The sequence below is a fragment of the Neopsephotus bourkii genome, unplaced genomic scaffold (genome assembly GCF_033783945.1).
Source record: "Neopsephotus bourkii isolate Nb327-2 ecotype Australia unplaced genomic scaffold, CSIRO-AGI_Nbou_v1 NB_1287, whole genome shotgun sequence".
Lineage (NCBI taxonomy): Eukaryota > Metazoa > Chordata > Aves > Psittaciformes > Psittacidae > Neopsephotus > Neopsephotus bourkii.
In genome coordinates, this window is record NW_026901771.1 from 980,298 (window position 1) to 1,000,592 (window position 20,295).

A 20,295-nucleotide genomic window follows, 5' to 3' on the forward strand; every position below is an offset into this window, starting at 1 on the left:
GACTGTGATCACTCATGTACATTAACTAACTTGAGGCACACACTTCTTACATGCGCCTACTTTTTGTGTGAGCAACAGCGTAGAATAGTATTTCCCCCATACGAATCTCTAACCTCCCCTGCATGAGTGTAATGATTAAAAACTTGGACCACAAACCTGCTTCTGATTCAGACACCACCTGTCCATGTATTACAGAAAGGTCAAAACAGGATTTCAGCAGCAGAGGAACAGAAAGCATTAGAAAACCACACAAAGAAAGGTTTGTGCAGAAGGTATAGAACGGGATCTTTTGTAACTTGAGTTCAGTCTTGATTATTTAAAGAATGGGAGTGATGCTAATCACATTAGGCATGCTGGCATGACAGTCTAGGAGGTCCCTCAACCTTTGCTGAAGCTTAACCCATCCATGTTGGATGCTCTAACAGGGAAAAGGGAATGTCTGGCAGAAATACCAGCAGGAAGGCAGTAGATTACAAATTTGAGTATTTGAGAGGCTTAGTTCCTAGTCTTAATTTTGACAGTGTCTTTATTACTCTGGGCATTATTTAATAATTACGTACTTGTGGGGTTTTTTTCTTAATCTATAGAGTGAAAGTAGTGTATGTGTAAGTATGTTAAACAAGTAGTTGTGACAGTTTGACTGCCTGTATACTTCAGAAGTCCATGGAAGTAAGCTGGTGTTGCAGAGGTGTTTTCTGCCTTCCTAGGGTCTCTTTCACTTCTTAAAAGCAAGTGCAAAGTTGATTCAGAACTTGGGTTAGTAGAGCCCTATTGCTGGGTATATAAGGTAACAAGAGTAGTTTGTGAAGCACAGAGTTGAAGACTCATGAGCTTCATCTTCCTAATTTAGCAAGTGCTGAAATGCTCTCCAAGAGCTGGCTGACTGATGCAGTAAACCAATCCGTGTGGTTAAGCACAAGCCCAACTCTCTATGTGCTGAACTGGAGATAGCCTGCTGAGTACCTGCCATGGCAAAGCACTCCTAAAATGCACCAATCTGGGAAAGCTCAAAGCAAGGTTCAAACTCTGTGGAGCCAAACTTTATTAATAGAGATGTAGTCCAGATGCGCAAGGTGGAATCCTTAGTTTGTGGTAAGCTTGTATGTAATACTGTTGTTTTCAGTTCTTATCAAAGGCATCAGAATTTGGTGGTGTAGTATCACGTAGGTATGAAGTCAACATTTCTAACAGTATTTAGTTGCAGAGATTGTCCTGTAAAAATATATATAAATATAAACCCTCTTAGAATACAGTTCTTGAAAGTATAACATTTAACCACTAATTAAAAAGGATAGCATGGGCATATAAACAGAAATTGAATGGATAATTTTCAGCATAAATACTAAATGTCTTACACATTTCCCAAGAATTAATTTTAACTGTGAATGTCATAGCTTAAGAACTGTGTTCTCTACATTTCTGAATAGACTTATATGGACAACATGGTCTTATGTTGCAGTGTAAGAATATGTGTGGCATAATTACATTAGCTCCACCATGGGATTTTTCAACAGGGATCGCAGTGTGTGGGCCTGTGAGCCTTATTACTTTATTTTCCTCTTCAGAGAACCTTTGGAGAGAATACTACACAGTGTTCCAAAACTTGTAAATAGTGACAGTAAAGTTATTGATGCAATGATGAGAAGGGGGAAACCCCTGAAAATTGTAGGGGGTTGGTAGTAGGAAGTGGTAAGTTGCATCATTTGAGCCCAGTGAGCTGTAGGCAGCCTTCGCTCCAGTCCAAGTACCAAACCTGGCATCAGTTACTGTGGCTGTGATGTTTAGGCTGTAAAAAGTATCTTGACTCTTTGGGAAAAACAAAACAATTTTATCCTGAACAATCCAAAAGGCCTGTTTGCAGCAAATCAAGGTTTTGTACTGTAAACTTCATTCATTCAGCATGAGTCATTCTGTTTCAAAGACCAATTTAAAACTAGCTAAGGGTAGAAGAGGTTCACAAAAAGTAGCTGCAGTGGTGAAGAGAGCTGCAGTGGTTGGTGCTTGCTCATTCCTGCCTGTTGAGTGGCATTCATTGCCCCTTCATTAGTGCTGGTACAAATCACTGCACTGTAAACTGGATCGTGGGCTGATTTTTTTCCTGATGGAAACTTCTGTTTCTGCCTTAATTTTCTTCTGCCCTAACTGAGAGCTCTGCTCAGCTGAGTTAAGGGTGGGAAGAGAAAGCTGAGGTTGAGAGGAGGAAGGCGTGGAGGTTTCTAAAGCTGGTTCTGCTGACAAAGTCTGCACCTTGAGGAACTATACCCTAAAGCAAAAGGTTAAGGAATGTAGAAATGCTGGTGTAAGCCATGAAAGGGTATGGGGAATTGCTTCCAGGTTTAGGTTTATTTTATGCTGGAAAGTAAAGTTTTGATACTTTTTTTATATGACTTGTTGATTTTTTAAGATGCTTATCAGCTGAATTGCATTCTTTTGGGTTTGGTATGTACACTATGGAATTTCACAGCAATCTGTCCAAGCCTGGCTAGCTAGAAGTAATGCAGGCATATATTTTGAATACTAAGTAGGAAAGTGAAAAGAGTTTTGGGAACATATGAAGAGAAGAGTATGAGCAAAACAAAGTGATAAAAGGGTGCTGGTGATCTGTGCTGGCAATACTGAAAGAAAGCAAGGATGTCATTTGTCTGCAGACAAGCTCCATAAAGAGTGATCTCCTGAAGCCAGGAAGAATGTCTGGTGGAGATCAACATCATTATTCTGCTTTTATGTACAGGGAATTCTTGTTCATGTCAAGTGTATCAGCAGCAGGAAAAGCTGTGCAGATCTGACAAGAGTGGGGGTTTTATATTAAAAAAAAACCCCAAACAAACCAAAAAGCAAACCCTGAAACAACCCAAAACCAAAATGTAATGAGAAACGCTTTTATTAGTGTGCCAGGTTGTCCAGAAGTGGTTGTGATCGCTCCTTCCCGAAGCACGTTAACAGCAGAAGAAATTAATAGGGTCTGCCCTGTCTTACATTGAAGCAAAGAACAGCCAAGACTTTCTGTCTGATGCTCTCCCTGAAAAAGCATCTTTGTGTTTATGAATGCATTATGGAAGATTACCTGGGGTGATGTGAAAGTACATGGTTTTCAACTTGAGGATGATCTATAAAAGAGGAAGGAGCTTTTCTTTTGATGTATCTGAAAAGATTTGGAAGGTCTTGAAAAACTTAATTGCAGGAGAGTGCTGTTCTCATTTTTATTCAGGAAATGTCTCTGAGCAGCTGAGAAGGAAACTAACATATAAGTCAGACTGGCTTTTGTATTTGTTTGTATACCAATGTATATTTAGCTTGAATGCGTAAACCACACAAAGAGGAAAACCTTCATTTTCAGAAGTCTTAATGAGACATGCTTTCCTGTGGTTAACAGTCAGTAGCAGTAGGAGTTCCAGTATGTTTAAATCCTTTCTCCAAATGATAGAACCATTGGGCTGGAAGTGACCTTGTAGATCATCTAGTTGGACCCCCCCCGTCTGCCATGGGCAGGGACACCTTCCACTAGAGCAGGTTGCTCCAAGCCCCATCCAGCCTGGCCTTGAACACTGCCAGGGATGGGGCAGCCACAGCTTTTCTGGGTAACCTGTATCGGTGTTTCACTACCTTCATAGTGAAGAACTTCTCCCTTATGGCTAGTAGAAATCTGCCATAGCAGAGGTGCTCCAGCCCTCTGATCAAAGCTGGATGCAGTACTGCAGGTGGGGGGTCTCACGAGAGCAGACTAGAGGGGTAGGATCACATCCCTTGTCCTGCTGCTCATGCTCCTTTTGATGCAGCCCAACGTATGGTTAGGTTTTTGGGCTCTAAGCGCACACTGCTGGATCATGTTGAGCTTGAAATCTTGGCAGAAAGACACCAAAATGAAAATAATTGGGTTTTAATTTTTACTGAAACAGCTTTCGATTCATCTCTTCATGCAAGTTCAGAAGTAAGGGCTTGTCCATTTGTCGATAGCAAAGCTAAGTTTCTAAAACAGATGAGGATTTTATGTGAATGATTATGACTTCTCTTCAATCCTGAGCATTTCTCACGTGATATATTGGTACAAAGTTATTTTAATTCAGCTTGTGATATGCAGTGCATGAACTGATACCTGTCATTAACATCCTCTAACATTCTCTTTGAAACATTCATGCTTTTAAATTGCATGTAGCACAAAGGTTTTGATTAGAATATTGTGAGATGGATTGTGCTTAATGATCCTTCTAAGAATCAGAGTCAGGGGGAGAATGGTTCCCTTCATTTCAAAGAGGGGTTCTGAAGAAAATTTTGGCCAAGATAAACTGGCAATAAGGGTATATGGGACTTTGGATTTCTGACGTTTAGAACGGAACAGGGCATGTTTCCTTGGCAAGAACAACATGCCTGTTGTTACCTTTCTAAACTTTCTTCTGAATTTGCCTGCAAAGCCATTCAATAACTCTTCACTGAACAGTGGTAGCTGGATTTGTAGCTCTTTCCATCTGCCCAGAGTACATTACACTCAATCACAGTCCTCAGTATAATGGCTGGGAGTAAGTTCTAGCTGCCAGGTGTGCCAGGTAGTGCCATGGCAGTGAGTGCTGCTGTGGTAGACGATTGGTTGAACTATAATACCTTTTTGTTTTGAGGCAGAAAATAATACACAGTAAGGTAGGGTTTGGGTTAGCTGGAAGAACTGAACTGCTGTGTGTCGTTTCTGAATGCTTGCGTTTGAAAACCTGTATGAGGTGAAACTGGCTTTTTGGGGCATGGCTTTTTTCAGTTGCAGTATGTACAGAATATGGGCTGTGGTTTGGAAAATAAGTTCTTCTGTCCTTTTAAGTTAATGTTGTCTGGTGTTTAAAATGAATGATTCTGTGTTGGCTCTCTGGTAGACTTGAATAATGCAATTCCTAAGTGTTACAAAATATCTTTGTTTTTCAGTTCTGAAAACAAAGGGAACGAAGCCATAAATTCAAAGAGCCACCAAAAGGAAAACACAACTCTGCCTGCACTTTTTAAGGTATGATTTTTATTTACTTATATAATTGACCTAAAGCCTGCTACCTCTTCTTGTGACTACTTGCTGGTGTTCTGATGTTGGATGTACTCCCGCGCTGCAATGGGGCACTTGGTTGCCATATTCTAGGTTAGGGTCCATTATGCCAGAGTGGGTACTAATGCACATGCAGAAGACACAAAACCTGCCTATGCTTCACATTCTTAAAACAAAATTGATGTCTTTACTTACATTAAAGAAGTGGGAGTCTAGTGCTAATTCTACATGTAGTTAACCAGTGAAGAAGGAAGCTAGTATTTGTATCAAACCATGGTTTCAGGCATTCCTCTAAAGCCCCATTTCTATATATTTTATGAATATCTAACCAGCAAGTGTTTGCCTGCCTGAAGGTCCACTGCTTGCCAACCAAAACACCCTAAGATCTTTCTGCTGAAATTCATACACATGTCAGCTGTTCTTAACCAGTGTTACCCATGTTAATCATGCTTGTCTTGTCCTCCAAGTATTTTACTGCAAAAAAAAAGACACGCTTCTCTGTGATTAGGGCTTTTTCCTAAGTTGCTTGACCCAACATGGTGGTATTGTAAATAAATATGTACATGACATTAATTATGGACAGGGCCTGGGGGTAACAGCCATCTTTGCTGCTTTCCTTTTCCTTGTTTTAGTTTAATGCGGATACTATTGTGGCTACTTCCCCAAAAGGGTCTTGACTAGCCTGCCAGATTTATTTGGGGATGCCACAGGCTTCTTAACACACTGAATCTGAGATTTCTATCCTGTGTTGCATTTACTGAGTACTAACAGTGTTTGAAGAAGAAAGTGGTGGTCTTCCTGTATGGCCTAGAGTCTCTGTGTAGTTGCATCTTCAGTATCTAGGGTCCATTTGTTTGGGCTTTACCAAAGGTGACACAGCAGTTGCCTCTAAAAAGACCAGGTTTAGTCCAACAGGGTTATTAGCTCAAGAACAATTCCATGCTGAACAAAGGTGGGAAACAATGCAGTGGCACTTGTTCAGGAGCTCTGTGGCTTCAAGCCAACTTTTGTCAGTTCTGAGCTCCTGGAAAATGCTACTGAATTCCTTCCTGTTAACATAAATCATGGACTATTGATTTTGTGGGCAGAAAGGAATCTGATAAATGAGAAGACATTCTACTCTAAGAGAATTAAATTTGCTGGCTTTTGTTTTTCTTTTTTTCTTAATCCTGTTTTTCAGTGTTAGATCATTGAAACATTCAGAACTAGGTTTTCCTGTTGAAGAAAGTTTTGATTGAGGAAGGGGAATAATTTAGCATACGTGTACATGGCATGAACACCAGGAGCTGCTTATAAAGGAAGTATGAAGAGGGCTATGTCTTAAGGAACAAGCGAGATATGGAGGTAGAGCAAAGGGAGCACAGCAGCTTGAAGTTGCCTGGAGAATGTTTCTTTCTTGCCAAAACCTAAATCTTATTTCTTTTTTTAATTTAAAGCCCAAATTCAGAATCTTCCCTACCGAATCTAAATTCATTGCAGTAAAGTCTTCTACTTGAAACTTGTGGTTTTGTAATGTACTAAAAGTTGGTGCCAGTATTAATCCTTTAGAGTTTTGTTCCAAGTATCTGATTGGTTTTCTTTTTCTTGCCATAACTTTTTGTTTAATTGTATTGTCTTTGACCTATGTTCAGAAGTCTTACAGTGTACGTTACAGTACCTTTGAAATAATACCTGGTGTTTGTATAGGCTTTAGAAGAAAGGTGCAGTTTTCATACTACTAGAATGTGCTGGCCGTTCAACTGAGAGCTTCCTGTCTCGCTTACTTCCCTCTTTCTTAAGCTGATCAAAAATCTTCTGATTCTCTTGAACTGTTTCATATGTACAGTAATAAGTACTTTTAGCACTATAACTTCATATCTTGTGTGCACTGAAATTGCAACTAGATAGTAAAAACTGAGGTGAAGAAAGTGTTTTCTATTGCCCCCCCCCCTTTTTTATGGAGAAAATCTTTTTCTTACCACTGTTTCCTCCAACATAACACTTCCATTTTGATAACACCACACTGTCCAATGCCTGACACTGTCCAAAATAAGCTGTTGTGTGCAAAGGTCACTAGAATGCAGCTGAACACTGGAAAGAACTTAGCCTGTCTCATTTGAAAGGGGTAATGTTTGATATTGAAAGGTGTTTCAGGTTTTTTCATTGAGTCAGCTGGAAAAAAAAACCAGGTTTTGTTGATATGGGAAGTGTACTTTGTGAGGAATAGTCTAAATCTGTGTATCTACATGGATGGGGTTTGGGCAGGTTTCCATTCATGTGCATGTGTCTGAACTGTACTTCTACCTAGGCCTTTCAGGTAACTAAAGGTACTTAAAGATATATTTTAGGCAGCTAAAAGTTGAAACCATATTGTGTCTGGCACCAAGTTAATGAATTACGTTTCTGATAGACTTACATGCAGACTTGCATGCTGTGATTTTGTATATTCATTGGCTATCTCAGTTGGAGGCCAGGGGCAAAATAGTGGGGAGGAACTCCAAGTCTCATTTAGCAGCAAAGGTTAGATGTCTAAATTGTCTGATAAGGAGAATGAAGCTGAGAAATGTGCTGTGCTATGGTAGCTCTTTGACTCTTCTAAGCACTTTAGTTACCAGTTCTGTACTTTACCCCTGCTATTTTTTCTCTGTGATTAACTATTTAGCTCATAGAGGGAGGAAAAGTTACCTTCATAGTCACCATTATGAAAATGTGAAGCCTAATCTCTCTGTGCCAAGGTGACTTTATCAATCATCATTTGACCGCTTTTGAGAAAACATTACTGAAATAAATGTGCCAGAAAGTTTGCACCACTATTTACAGATTCTGTTCCACTGCTGTTTCTTTTAACTAGAGCTGTAAACACTGCTCTTTCTGAGTAAATGGTCTATTTGACTGATGTAATTGTGAAACAGATGGTTTTGTGGATGTAAACACGTTTTGAACTTCATCTTTAGTGTTCTAAGTATCTGTGCAGTACACAGTAGTGTCCAGTACACAGTAGCATATTATTAACCTCACTTTTAGTGCTACAGGGACTTGTATTTCTAAAAGGAATATTGCAGTAGTGCTTCCTGCAGAAGTATGTTTCAGGTCATGTCCTTAAAACAGAGGTTTACAACTGGGACATAGGTGCCAGCTGGATTGTGTGGACCCACAGGAAATTTGTGCTACCAAGTAAGCTAACACTACTGTTGTAGTGAGTGACGTGCTGGAGAGCGTCATGTCAGTACAGCTTGGAAATCACACAATGCTCATGTTGTACGTGCTTGTGCCACAGGTCTAACCTACCTGTATTACGTATGGAAGCAGTAGCAGTGGTGGTGGGTGCTTGGGTTAGTTTCAGTAGTAGTAAATGCCTTAGGTTCCAGGCTTGCCCTGTCTGAGGTTTTCATCCAGCCAAAGGCTTTGCCTCAATAGTCTAGGCAAATCCACTTGCCTGCTGATCATATGCAGGTACCCTTCCTGTAGCGGCACATGGAGGAAAGAGCACATTCTCCCACAACTGATTAGGAAAGAATTCTTAACCATCTCAACATAGTTCACTTAAGTGAGCACTGTCAAGAAAATGCAGAAGTTTGCAAAAGTAGGTACAAATGTGATATATCAAATGTGTCATTTAGACCAGTATTTCAGTAGCATTAAATATTTTATAGTTTGGGCCATAGGCTCAAGCTTGGGTGCTAGTCACCTGGATTAACCAGAGGCAGTCTCAACCTTCTTAGGAAACACAGGGACAGAAATTACTGCAAAGATTACTTAGTCCACTGCTCTGCCCCAAGGTGAGATCTCTGTATCTGTCATACCTGACAGAAGTTTGTCTAACTTGTTCTCAAAGACCTCGAGGGATGGAGATCTCCAAGATCTCTGCAACTTCACCAGACAACTGTTCTACTGATTTCATAAACCTTGTAATTAGAATGTCTTTTTAACATCCCATCTGAAGCTTCCTTACTACAAATTAAACCTCTTGCTAATTGTCCTCTGACAAGTACTCCTGTATGCTGTGAACATGGAGAAGATTATATTATTCTGTAGCCCTGCTTTCTCACATGAATTTCATTTCAAGATAACATAAAGATGGCTATATTTAAACAGTAGACATGGTTTTAAAATTTGATGGCAAGAGCTGCAATTACATGATATGATGGAGCCAGATTCTTTTTGGAGTTGCAGCAAATAGGACAGGAGGCAACGGGTTCAAGTTGGAACATGGGAAATTCCAGCCACTTACAAGGACTTTTTCTCTTTTCTTCTGTTTTCCTCTTTACCATAAGAGTGGTCAGATACTGGGACAGGTTGGAACAATGAAGCTGCAGAATCTTTATCCTTGGAAATAGAAGCCCTGTTCTAACTGGAGCTGTTTTGAGCAGGAATTTAGAATACCTGACCTCCTCAGCCACATTCCTTTCAGGCTAATTTGTTCTGTAATTCTCTGTCACACCATTTTTCATTCAGTGTGTGAATTCATATAAGGTTCAGAAACTGTCCCATGAACTTGCTGAATATATGTACCTGTTCTAGGGAATATCCCCAATTCTGATTTAAAGTTGTACAAGAAGTTAGAGCTCATAATTAAGGCTACTGTCTTGCCTTTATTTTATATTGTATTTCATATGTATATTATCTAAGTAATTTCACCTTTATTTTTTATCTGATTTCAAACATCAGGAAATCATCAAGTAAAAGAGAAAATTATTACATGTCTGTGAAAACGTTTTTGCTAAAAAGCAAGGGAAGTGTAATACCAGGAGAATTATAGGAAACAATGGAAATAAGCTAAATAATTCTGTTCTTTCCAACTCCATACTAGATAATGGAGTAATGAGGCAATGGTTACAATTCTTAATCTTTAACCAAGAGCTTTGCCATAATCTCAGGAGAAAATTCAGAAGGGAGAAATTCTGCAGTAACTGTAAATGGTGTGAACAGAACTTTTAACTTTACACTTTGTCATTCTAGAGGCTTTCACCAAGTTGACAATTACTCTGTGAAGGTGGCCTAGCAGAAACTTTATTTCAGATTGGTACCTCCTTTACCTTTTCATTTGAAGTGTTCACCCTTGCCACCTTGGGGTTTGGTTTCTTGTCAGGGAAGATGAGTCTGGGTACTTCTCAGATTTTAGTAGAATGCTAGAGTTTCAGACAACGTTTGTGTCATCTTTTCTTTACTCATCTCACAAACCAAATCTATGTTAAGGACTCCTCGATGTTTTAAGAATTCAAATGGATAAACAAGTCCCATTCCTGAACTTTCAACAGAGGCAATAGTCTTTTCAAATGTTAAATAGTCACAGAATTTAAATAGGTTTCTTTTAAAAATGCAAAATTTACAAAGTTTAAAAGTCTCTCCCTGTTGTTTAACTTTCACTCCCAGTTATGAAGATGCCATGATTTCTTTAGTTCTCTAGTTATTCTTATCTTCCGGGATGGTCGTGACCTGATTTTTTCATGTCAAAACAAGCAGAGAAAGGAGGATGTGAAAACTCCACGATATAAAAAAGCCAGAATATTCAGAGATTCAAAGCATCGTTTACTTGTAGAGATACAGAGCTCACAATTAGCTGCAATCCCCCCAAAACACCAAGGCTGTCTTTGTTAATTTTAGGGGTTTGTGTTTTTTTTAATCTTTTTCTGATTATTTAAAACATATTTTTTAGTTAAAACTAAACAGTTTTTGTCAGTGGTGGACCCCCCCCCCCCCATCCCCACTCAAATTACTGGCATAAATAGGAAAACCCCACTTTGACAGTGTGGTTTTTAAGTCCATTTTTCTCATGAACACTAGCAACTAGGCTTTTAGGGGGTCTGTGCTTATCATGTATTTCACTGTCTGGTAGTACTTTTCCTGAATTTTTCTTGGTAACATGCTGGTTTTCTTGTTCCTAATCTCTCTCACTAGGGCTGGTCCATTCTCCTATATATATTGCCTCCCATTGATTGAGAACCCCTAACTTCTTTTCCTCACAGTAGCTGAAAAAATGAAAGCCTATTTCATATATGGAGTTAACAAAGCTCAGTGTGTCCCACTCATTGCAAACAAGTGGGAGATTACACCAAAGAAGCTTTAGTCTCCCAGAGAAGGGGTATCTGCTGAAGAGCTTCAGTGGTGGCTCATTGTGGGGCTGTATTAGTCTGCCAGCAACTCAAACTATTTTGCTGTGGATTTTGTTTAGCATGCAAAATGCACAAACTGTAACATATGAATGAGATGCTCATAACCGTTAAATGAAATGCAGCCATCTCAGCTATGTTGAAAGGTCAAAGCTGAGGCTAGGAATGTGGTTAATGTTACAATATTAGAGGTAGCAATGCCTAAACATGCTACTTTGTGCATCCAGCACTTCAGTCTGAAAGTCTTTTAAACTGTTTCTACATGCTGGCAAGCAGAAATTCTGGGATAGTGCTGTGACCATTTCTTGGATGAGTCAGTTGGGATGTTGGGGTTAAATGGCTTTGTTGAAGGTCCCTGTGGTGAAACAATGACAATCCCCAAATCCTGATAGCTGGCCATGTTCTCCCACAACCACAAGTGGGATGCACTGGTTGGAGTGCACACACAGTACACAGAATGTCCTCCATCAGCAGCTCCCAGTGCCGCAGGACAGGCAGTCTGTGGTCTGTGAGAGGTCTCCACGCGGCTGTCTGGAGTTTCTGCTTCATAATGAGCATTCGTTTGCTGGGAGTGCAATCCGAAATGTCTGGCTGTTGTGGCTGGAAGCTAATTCTTTGTTCACAGAGATCTGTGTTTTAATGCTGTTAATGTTTTCATTTCATTCACTTGTTAGGGCAATAAAAGAGATTGTATTCTTGGCAGACAGACGTAACTCCTGCTGAATGAGAACCTCTGGCAATTTGAACTTCTGCCACCCGACTGCTGAGAGATGCCAGCTTCCAGGGTGGCTGTTCTCAACTGATACAGGAGGCAAGGCAAACCTGGCAAGGCAATCCCTCTTCAGGGTGCTGTTGCGCTGCTGGAGCTGCTCTTTGTACTTTGGGGGGCACACACTGGTAGCAAGCCCTGTCCCCCCGATTGCGTAGGTACAGTTAGCCTTTAGGCGTATGTCTGTGCTAGTCAGGAGTGTATTACAGCCTGGAAAACATACCTAGTCTGCCACTGAGTACATTAGCTCACATGAGAGTCATGCTTGAGACATGACATCGTATGAGTCCTGGCTGCCAGGCACTCTGCAGCGGTTGCTCCAGAAAGGTGAGCTGGCACAACTTGACTGCACAGTAGATGCAGGTTCAGTTACTGCTGCAGTGTCTTCAGTCACCTAATTGAAGTCATAATCTTGTTTCATGCTCTGCTGAGCTTCCCTTCTACACCAGCCTCATTGCATGTGAGGCCACAGGACCATAAGATAATTCAGGTTGAAAGAAGCCCAGGATGTCATGTCGCCCAACCTCCTGCTTGAAGCAGGCTCAGCTGGAAGGTCAGGCAAGGTTACCCAGGGCTTGCCCAGTGAGACTTTTCAGTAACTAGCTGCTAAAAGAGTAAAAGCTAATTAAAGCTTTATGAAACATGTCACAAGCAGGAAAGCTCATGCAGAGTGGGGACGGGGAGGTAAGGGAAAGACTGATGACTGTATGCAAAAGGAGCAGGAAGACAACACTATGGCAGGACAACTTGTATTTGCACCAGCAAGGATCCCAAAGGGGATGTGGCAGGTAGGTTTTCAGTCAGAAAGTGTTGTTTGTGTGGTAAGCCTGAGAAACTATTGATACTGCTCTGACACTGGAGAGGACTTTTCCTTTTGTAAACCTTATTTTCTTAACTGATGACATGAAGTATAACTAATACAAGAGTCACTGGTGTTGTGAATATCAAAGTGCTTAAGCCTAAGTGCAGCACAGATGCAGTTGCTCTGTTGAGGTCAGCTAAAGGCCCTGACTGTTGAAAACTGGTGGGATTTACCAGGGAATGGGTTACTTTGTGTATACCCCCTCATCTTTTTTTCTTGAGCATTTGCTGGGGGTTTCTGTCAGCAGCAAGCTCAGAGAAAGGCATGGGAAATAATAAGCGAAATAAGTGAAAGTTGTCATGATACTGCCTCGTGGAATTGCCATCATACTGCTGCATGTCAGGCACTGGTGCCTGAAGGCTCTTGCTGTGCTAAGGGCTTGCTGGCTTTACAGCTCATGTGCTTTTCTGACAGTAATTTGAACTTGGCTTTAGCTTGAAGTGCAGACTTAGGAATCTGTAGTGTGAACAGTTCAAATGTTCAAAGTTTGAATTGAGCTTTTATGGGCAAATGTTAAAAGCACCAATAGCTCATGCTGTCTTTTGTTGCAAAGGCAAAGTGAAGCAGAAGAGAGAGTATATGGAGAATAGGATTGATTATATTGGAGGGAAGAAAGAAGGATTTGCATAGTTTCTGTGTTGGGACTTAATATCCGCATGTATCTTCAAGTTAGCACAGTATAAATGTTCTCCAGGGCTTTTTTTTTTATGCAAGAGACTATTTATGGTTAAAGGTAGGGAAGGACCCTTTCATTTAAAACATCCTGTTCTTTTGATTTACCAAAAGATAAGTAAGGAAAAAAAGATTAAAGGGGAAGGAAAGTCTAAATAGATTTCTGTTTCTGGAAACAGAGACTACAAAACAGCTTTTCATGCAGGGCATGAATTACATTTACAAATAAGAAGCACAGGCTTCACAAGCATTAAGTCTCGGAGATGCTAGGGGAAGCATTTCACATGTAGAGATGTGGCCGTGTTTGAAGTCTTAGTTATCTGTAGGAAAAAAAGCCCCCACATTAGTTCCTGAATACAAATTACTTTAGAAAAAATAACAAACAAGTAATAACAAAAAGGTGCTAAACTTTGTCAAGTTTTTAATGTTTTCTTTTGTAGCATTTAACTGTTATAACTATTATTAACAGCATTTAGCTGTTAAATTCATAGATACCATAGTAGTTAATGTAAAAGCTTATAGCCTATAATGGTTTTATCTGCAGGGAAAATAATGAGATTTGTGTGCACTTCTTGCACTGAGATATGCTTTTAAATTGACAAATTTGAGTGAATGATGCCAATCACAGTACAAGGGAGAATTGCCCTCCCTCACTAGAAGTTGTATCAAAACCTGATATTGAAGAATGCTGAGGTATTAAAGTAAAAGAAGAAACTGTGACAGTAGAACTTTGAAGGTGAATCATAGAATCATAGAATGGTTTGGGTTGGAAAGGACCTTAAGATCATCCAGTTCCAAACCCCCTGCCATGGGCAGGGACGCCACATGCTAAACCATGTCACTCAAGACTCCGTCCAGCCTGGCCTTGAACACTGCCAGGGATGGAACATTTATCACTTATTTGGGCAATCTTTTCCAGCACCTCACCACCATCACAGAGAGGAACTTCTTGCTTATATCTAACTGGGACTTCCCCAGTTTAAGTTCGAACCCATCACCCCTTGCCCTATTGCTACCATCCCTGATGAAGAGTTCCTCTCCAGCATCCTTGTAGGCCCCTTTCAGATACTGGAATCTGCTATGAGTTCTCCACGTAGCTTCTCTTCTCCAGGCTGAACAACCCCAGCTTTCTCAGCCTGTCTTTATTTGGGAAGTGCTCCAACCCCTAATCATCCTCGTGGCCTCCTCTGGACTTGCTCCAACAGCTCCATATTCTTATGTTGAGGACACAAGGACTGTACACCATACTGCAAGTGCTGCAACCCTTGTTTCTGTTTTGCATTTCCTCATGCAAAGTACTTAATTCCTATGACATAAAGTTAATTGTTCAAGAGATTCATCCGAGGTTTGCATGTTACTTGCATAGTTTGCCTAATTCTGAAAATACCAGCTTGTAGTGTGGTGCATCTGTAAGCTGCATTGTTGTTTTCATTTCTCGAGTGGGTTTGGGTAGGGGTGACTTGTAAAGTGGTAAATCCTTGAATACAACAGGCATGCCTACCTACATCCCTTTGCTGACCCATCCACTAATGATTAGTGCAGCATGTGGGGGAAGCAGGTGAGATGAAAAAATGCTAGAGTTTGCCTCGACCTGCTTTAGGAAGCTTACTTAAAAGTCTAATGTGGTTAAGTGTCTTGCCTCTGAAGAAAACAGATTGTATGGATTTCTTAAGGACAAATTAGTGCCATTCATTCAATTTCTACTCTCACATAAACAGCTCCATTTTCAACACATACATCTGATCACTTAATATTAAGAAATTGTACCTGCTGTTTGTATTAAAAAGGTGAAAAAGTTATTTCTTGAAGATTAAAGAGCAATGCTCCAGCATCACTAAGTGTAACTTGCAAGTTTTTAAGAAATTGCTGTTCCCAAAGAATTATACTGTGTTCATTAAGACACTTTTTTCATCATTAACATGGTCCTGGATGGACTATTAACAAATCAAGTTGAAATAGGATTAATGACCTAATGAAAATAGTAGCATTCTGCTGAGATTAGATGGGTAGGTGTTACCCAATTCAAACCAATTACTCTTACCCAAAGATATTGTTGACACAACTGAAATTTGGATAGGACTTTTTGTTCATGCGCTCCTTCTGAGCAGAACAGATTTAATTTAAGAAAAGCAGGGGTAACTTTGTTCTGCTTTAGTAAACTGGGTTGAAACAGGGATTGAAATTACAAAGATTTTACTGGAGAGATAAAATAGGCAGCAATATCATATGGCACCCACCAAAAAGGATGAGGATCAGGGGGAAGGTATTTCCCAGAACATCTTAGTCCAGGGAAAGAGCATTTGCAAATTGTGAAGCTGAAAACATGGTTACATGTGGTGTTTGTGAAGCCTACCAGTGAAGTTGCATCATCTTTAGGGGCAGATGGTGGTGGCAGAAGTTGGATGGGCTTGGGCAGTGGTTCTTGGATCTGTAAGAGAAACTGAAGAGAATCAAGGGTGTAAATTGGTGAGGAACAGAGCTTGTGTTGTCCCTTGGGGTAGGCGCTCAGCTGAGTTGTGGGAAGAAATTAGCAGGTGATTGAAATGAGGTGAAGCCCTGCCTTAATTATTTGCAGTTAGCTGGCAGAGCTGATGGGTAGTTCAGAAGGTTCTGGGTGCAGGGACAGTGGGGTAGGGCTTTGGCTGTATGGAAACTCTACAGTTTGAGGATGGTAGACTACGGACCTGTGTGAGACTACAGATAGATTTGGAAATAAAGCTGTGTGGTTAATTGTCTATGATGTTGAAGAAAATCTGGCTAAAGGGTGCAACATGGCAGTGAGCAGGTAGGATTAATCTTTGGCACATGAGTTGAGGTTTTTGTATCCAGATTCTGTCCTTAATTCCCCTGGGTTTTTTTGCAAGTGCAGGTTAGCCTGTGTTTGAGGCTATGGCATGTTTGTGTTTTGCTGTCATGTTCTTGCATATATTTGCAAGCTGAAAACTGTTCATCTCACAAGCACATACAGATTTGTTTGTGAAACTGTGCTTTTTGAGCAGATTAGAGTCTGAAGTGTGAAAATTTATTCCTTCTCTCTCAGTTTTCCTGCCAGTTGAACCAATTGTTCTCCATCTGTCCTTCTGTATTTTACTTCCACAGCAGCTGCTTCTTGAATCTTCTAGCCTATGCCATCCTCTTGACTTTTTGTAGAATAAGGACCTTTTTAGAACAAAAAGAGAAGAGAGAACAGGGCTTTGTTCTGAAAATGAACCTTTAAACAACAGATCTGAAAGAAATACAATGCATAGGAGAAAGTTAAAGTTAAGGAATTTGGGAATGTGGGAAAATGACAGAAAACATCATCTTTATGTGCCTCTTGTATTTATCTTAGGTTCGTCAAAATGAAGAGAAGAACCATTCCACTGAAGAACTTAGCAAGTCTGAAATCCAGGAGGAGCTGAAAAAGGCTAATAGCCTTCCCAGTTTGATTCCTGGAATCAAAACAGCGGATAAAGACAAGCAACCCCGAGAAGGTTTCTTTCATTTTCTTGGGAGCTTATTTAATATTGCCACAAGATCTTCTTTGGTAGAATCTAAACCATCTACCTTCCAAGATGAACCCAACAGATGTGAAAAGGATTTACAGAACACAAATACACTTCTGGAGGACATGCAGGCAAAGAGCCCGAAAATTGAAGAGCCTATCTGTTCTACAGCTAGAATAAAAGAGGATTCTGTAAATAAAGATGATGCCATCTTAAATAATACTGGGAAAGATAGCTTACAGGATCTGCCAGGAGGCCGGAAACGACCTGCAGATGGACGAAAGTAAGTTTCATAATTTAGTATTAAATATGTTAATGTTTGTGCATGTGTGCATGCACAGAGCTACCTTGACTAAGTTCTGCTGACTATGTAATGAATGACTGTCATTTCTAAGGATGGTTGGAGTGTCCCTGGCTCACTCTAGTAGCAGCTACCTTAAATAAATGAGGAAAAGCAGACTATGTATATTATAACTTTAAAGGCTGTTTTCTAGAAGTCATCTGAGTGTGGATACGTAACAGTGTACATCTGTCAGTTAAGAGAGGGTAAAGTTAGGAATATATTTGGTATGGTAGATCCACTTAAAAAAACCCCAAACAAGCCAACTCTAAAGAGCTTATTTCCATCTGTATTGTGGGCTGAATAAACGTTTGAATGTTTGTCCTCTTCGTATCTAACTAGTTCAGTGGTTTTACTTCTACAAATATGGTTTCCTCATTTTTAAATTAACTTTCCTGGGTTATTTGACTTGGTGATTTTTGCTCATGTGTTTTGGTTCCCCTTGTTCTTTGGGGTTTCCCTGCAATGTAAAAAAGGTTCTATAAAAGACTCGATTAGCTTAAATGTGGAAGATCCTTAACATTCCTGTAATATTTCCAAAAAAGATTAAAAGAAAATAAAATGGTGCCAAAGGCATCAATGTGCGTTTGAGAGTAGAAAAGTGAAAACATTGGCTGTGGTCCACACCATGTATTAAAAAAAGTCTTTCTGACTGTGCCATAAACATAAGTAATAGTATTTAAAAACCATTTGTAGCTGTTATGTTGAGTATTTGACTATATGTGCTGGACTCTAGTACAGCACAGGTTTGGAGTTAGGTGTGTATGTACACCTATGATACCTGTCCAGTTTTTGGTAGGTGTGTTGATTATGGACTTGTTCACAAGCAGTGAATCTGTAAGTAATGTTTTACTCAGATTTGTGATACTCCACAGGATATTTATTTTAAATTTAAGCCAAAAGGAATGATTTGGGGTAACCATTAAGTGCTCCTGCTTCCACTGCAGGATGGAAGGATGTACTAAGAAGAAATACCTTTTTTTCTCTTTTAACTTTTAAAGCTAATTCAGGTTGTGCTCAGTATATTTATCTGTGGCATGTGATGTGTTTAATCTCCATGTAGGAGGTCAGAGATTCTGAAACTAGCTGCGTAATGAATTTCATTTCCATGTTGGGGATGTCTGCAGCACTCTGTCTTTATTTATTCTTCAGTACACTAACAATTTGTGGCATTTTGTCGTTCACCTTTATATTATAAATCTAATGGCTGATCAGGATATGGATAGGGGATGTGATACCTCTTCAGGTAAGACTGTTTCCACCACCAAAATACAGTACTGTTTGTAATTGATAACAGCAATGGTTGTGTTCTCATGAGTACTCTGGTTTAGTCTGTGACGTGTGGTTGCCTGGTTTTTATTGCAGATTCTTATCATAGCAGCACACATCTGACAGAAGCCGTTTCCAGAGTGCATGCGGCAGCCCAGCACCACCACTTCACTGACTAATACAGAAGAACATTTCTTGTTCTCTTGGTTGTAACCTAGAGAGGCCTGGGAGCATTGTGTTATTCAGTCTAGTCCCTGAACAAACTGTGTTTCTTCAGGCTTGTTGGACAGGCTGGCTTCTTGCATCAGTCTTTTGCCTGCTATTTGCTGTTTTGGTAGCATACTCTGAAAACTGGTATTTTTTTGCTCAGAGAGCTTAGTCAAAAAAGACAGTAGACATAAATTGATCTTTTTTGCTTTTTACCTCATTCCATGTAGTTTCTTATGCATTGTGTCTCAGCATTATTTCTGCTGTACTTTCTTCAATGCTTGCTCCTTTTCTCACTCTTGCCACCCACAGTTACTGATTGCATTATTTGCAGTGGTAGTTTGTTCTCTATGCAGTTTCTTTTTTTGATTTACACTCTTTCCTAACAAAATCAATTCCTTTTTATGCTGTGCTTCTCTAACTTACCTAGAATTTCTCCTGTATTCAGACAAATATGAATCTTGGAGATTCAACTGAAGGCCCAGTATGTGGTGAGCTAAACATGGCAGTTGGATCCCGCAGTAAGTGGATTGGTGGCAGTGGTGGTCAACCCTTAGAAAGTCAGTCTTTCTCCTTTTGGTTTTTATCTTCAGTCCCCTAGCTGATGCAGTAAGGAGCTGATGCACACTTTGCTTCTGGGTAAAAATCTCTGATTGCCGATGGCTTTTCAAAGTGGATGCGTGAGCTTTGTCTCACTTTCCCATTTCATTGATACCTCCAAGCCTGTGGATAGGAGCTGTGGAAGTGCCAGAACGTTTTGGGATTTTTTTGCTGCTCTGTTCTTTTGATACTGCTGCATTTGAGATCTTGACCAGGAAACCGATCAGGTGCTGGATAAACTCTGCACAGGTTAGAGGGTCATATAGTCTCAGTATTCATTTGCTTCTTGTGAATTCTTCTTTAGAACAGTGTGCATTAATAAGTTTGGCTTACAGACTTTAGAAGGTGTGAATATTAACTTACTGAAGTGACCTTCTTGCTCTGTTCAAGCATTTTTGAGTTATTTGGGTTTTTTTCAAAGTTGCAGCAGGCATTTTCATATTGAGTATATTTTGACATTGTCCTATATTGTTAGATGACCTATGCAAATCAGTGTAGATTTCTCTCAGTACAGAGGACCTGTCTTACGGTCAGGCAAGCATTATAAAAATCTGTGTTGGTGTTTTGGAGGTAGGGGGGAAGTTGATCTAGATACAGAGCAGAGGTTTTCTGTGGAAAATTCCTATTTTAAGATGGAAGAAAATTTGTGGGGTTTTCATTACAGCTGTTGTGAAATTGGCCAAGCAGTAAACCAGTCATTTTCCTTTTAGGCTCATGCTCAAAAGTACAGTGTACATCCTGCCCTGTCTGGCTGAGGATAGAAGCAAGTTAATCTCAATGTAACTTTCATGTATGTTTTTCTCTGTCTGACTACACAATGCAAACTGTGTTTTTGAAGTAGGTAGTAAAGAGAAATAAAATGATGGTGCAGAAGCAGAGGTTTGTGCTGTTGGCCTTTCTAAATACTTGAATAGAGGATAACCTTTTTCCTGTTACGGAAGTGATTATACCATATTCTTCTCTTTTAATGTTTCTTTTTTAATTA

The 20,295-nt window shown here is 40.0% G+C and overlaps 1 protein-coding gene across 1 annotated transcript in view; it reads left to right on the forward strand.

Moving 5' to 3' along the window:
* CRYBG3 (crystallin beta-gamma domain containing 3) overlaps window positions 1–20,295 on the forward strand; it is an 89,346-nt gene that overhangs the window by 10,533 nt on the left and 58,518 nt on the right. The window contains exons 2-3 of the mRNA XM_061365334.1: window positions 4,906–4,984; window positions 16,741–17,177. Of these exons, the coding sequence (XP_061221318.1) occupies window positions 4,906–4,984; window positions 16,741–17,177 (516 nt within the window). The remainder of the gene's footprint in view (window positions 1–4,905; window positions 4,985–16,740; window positions 17,178–20,295) is intronic.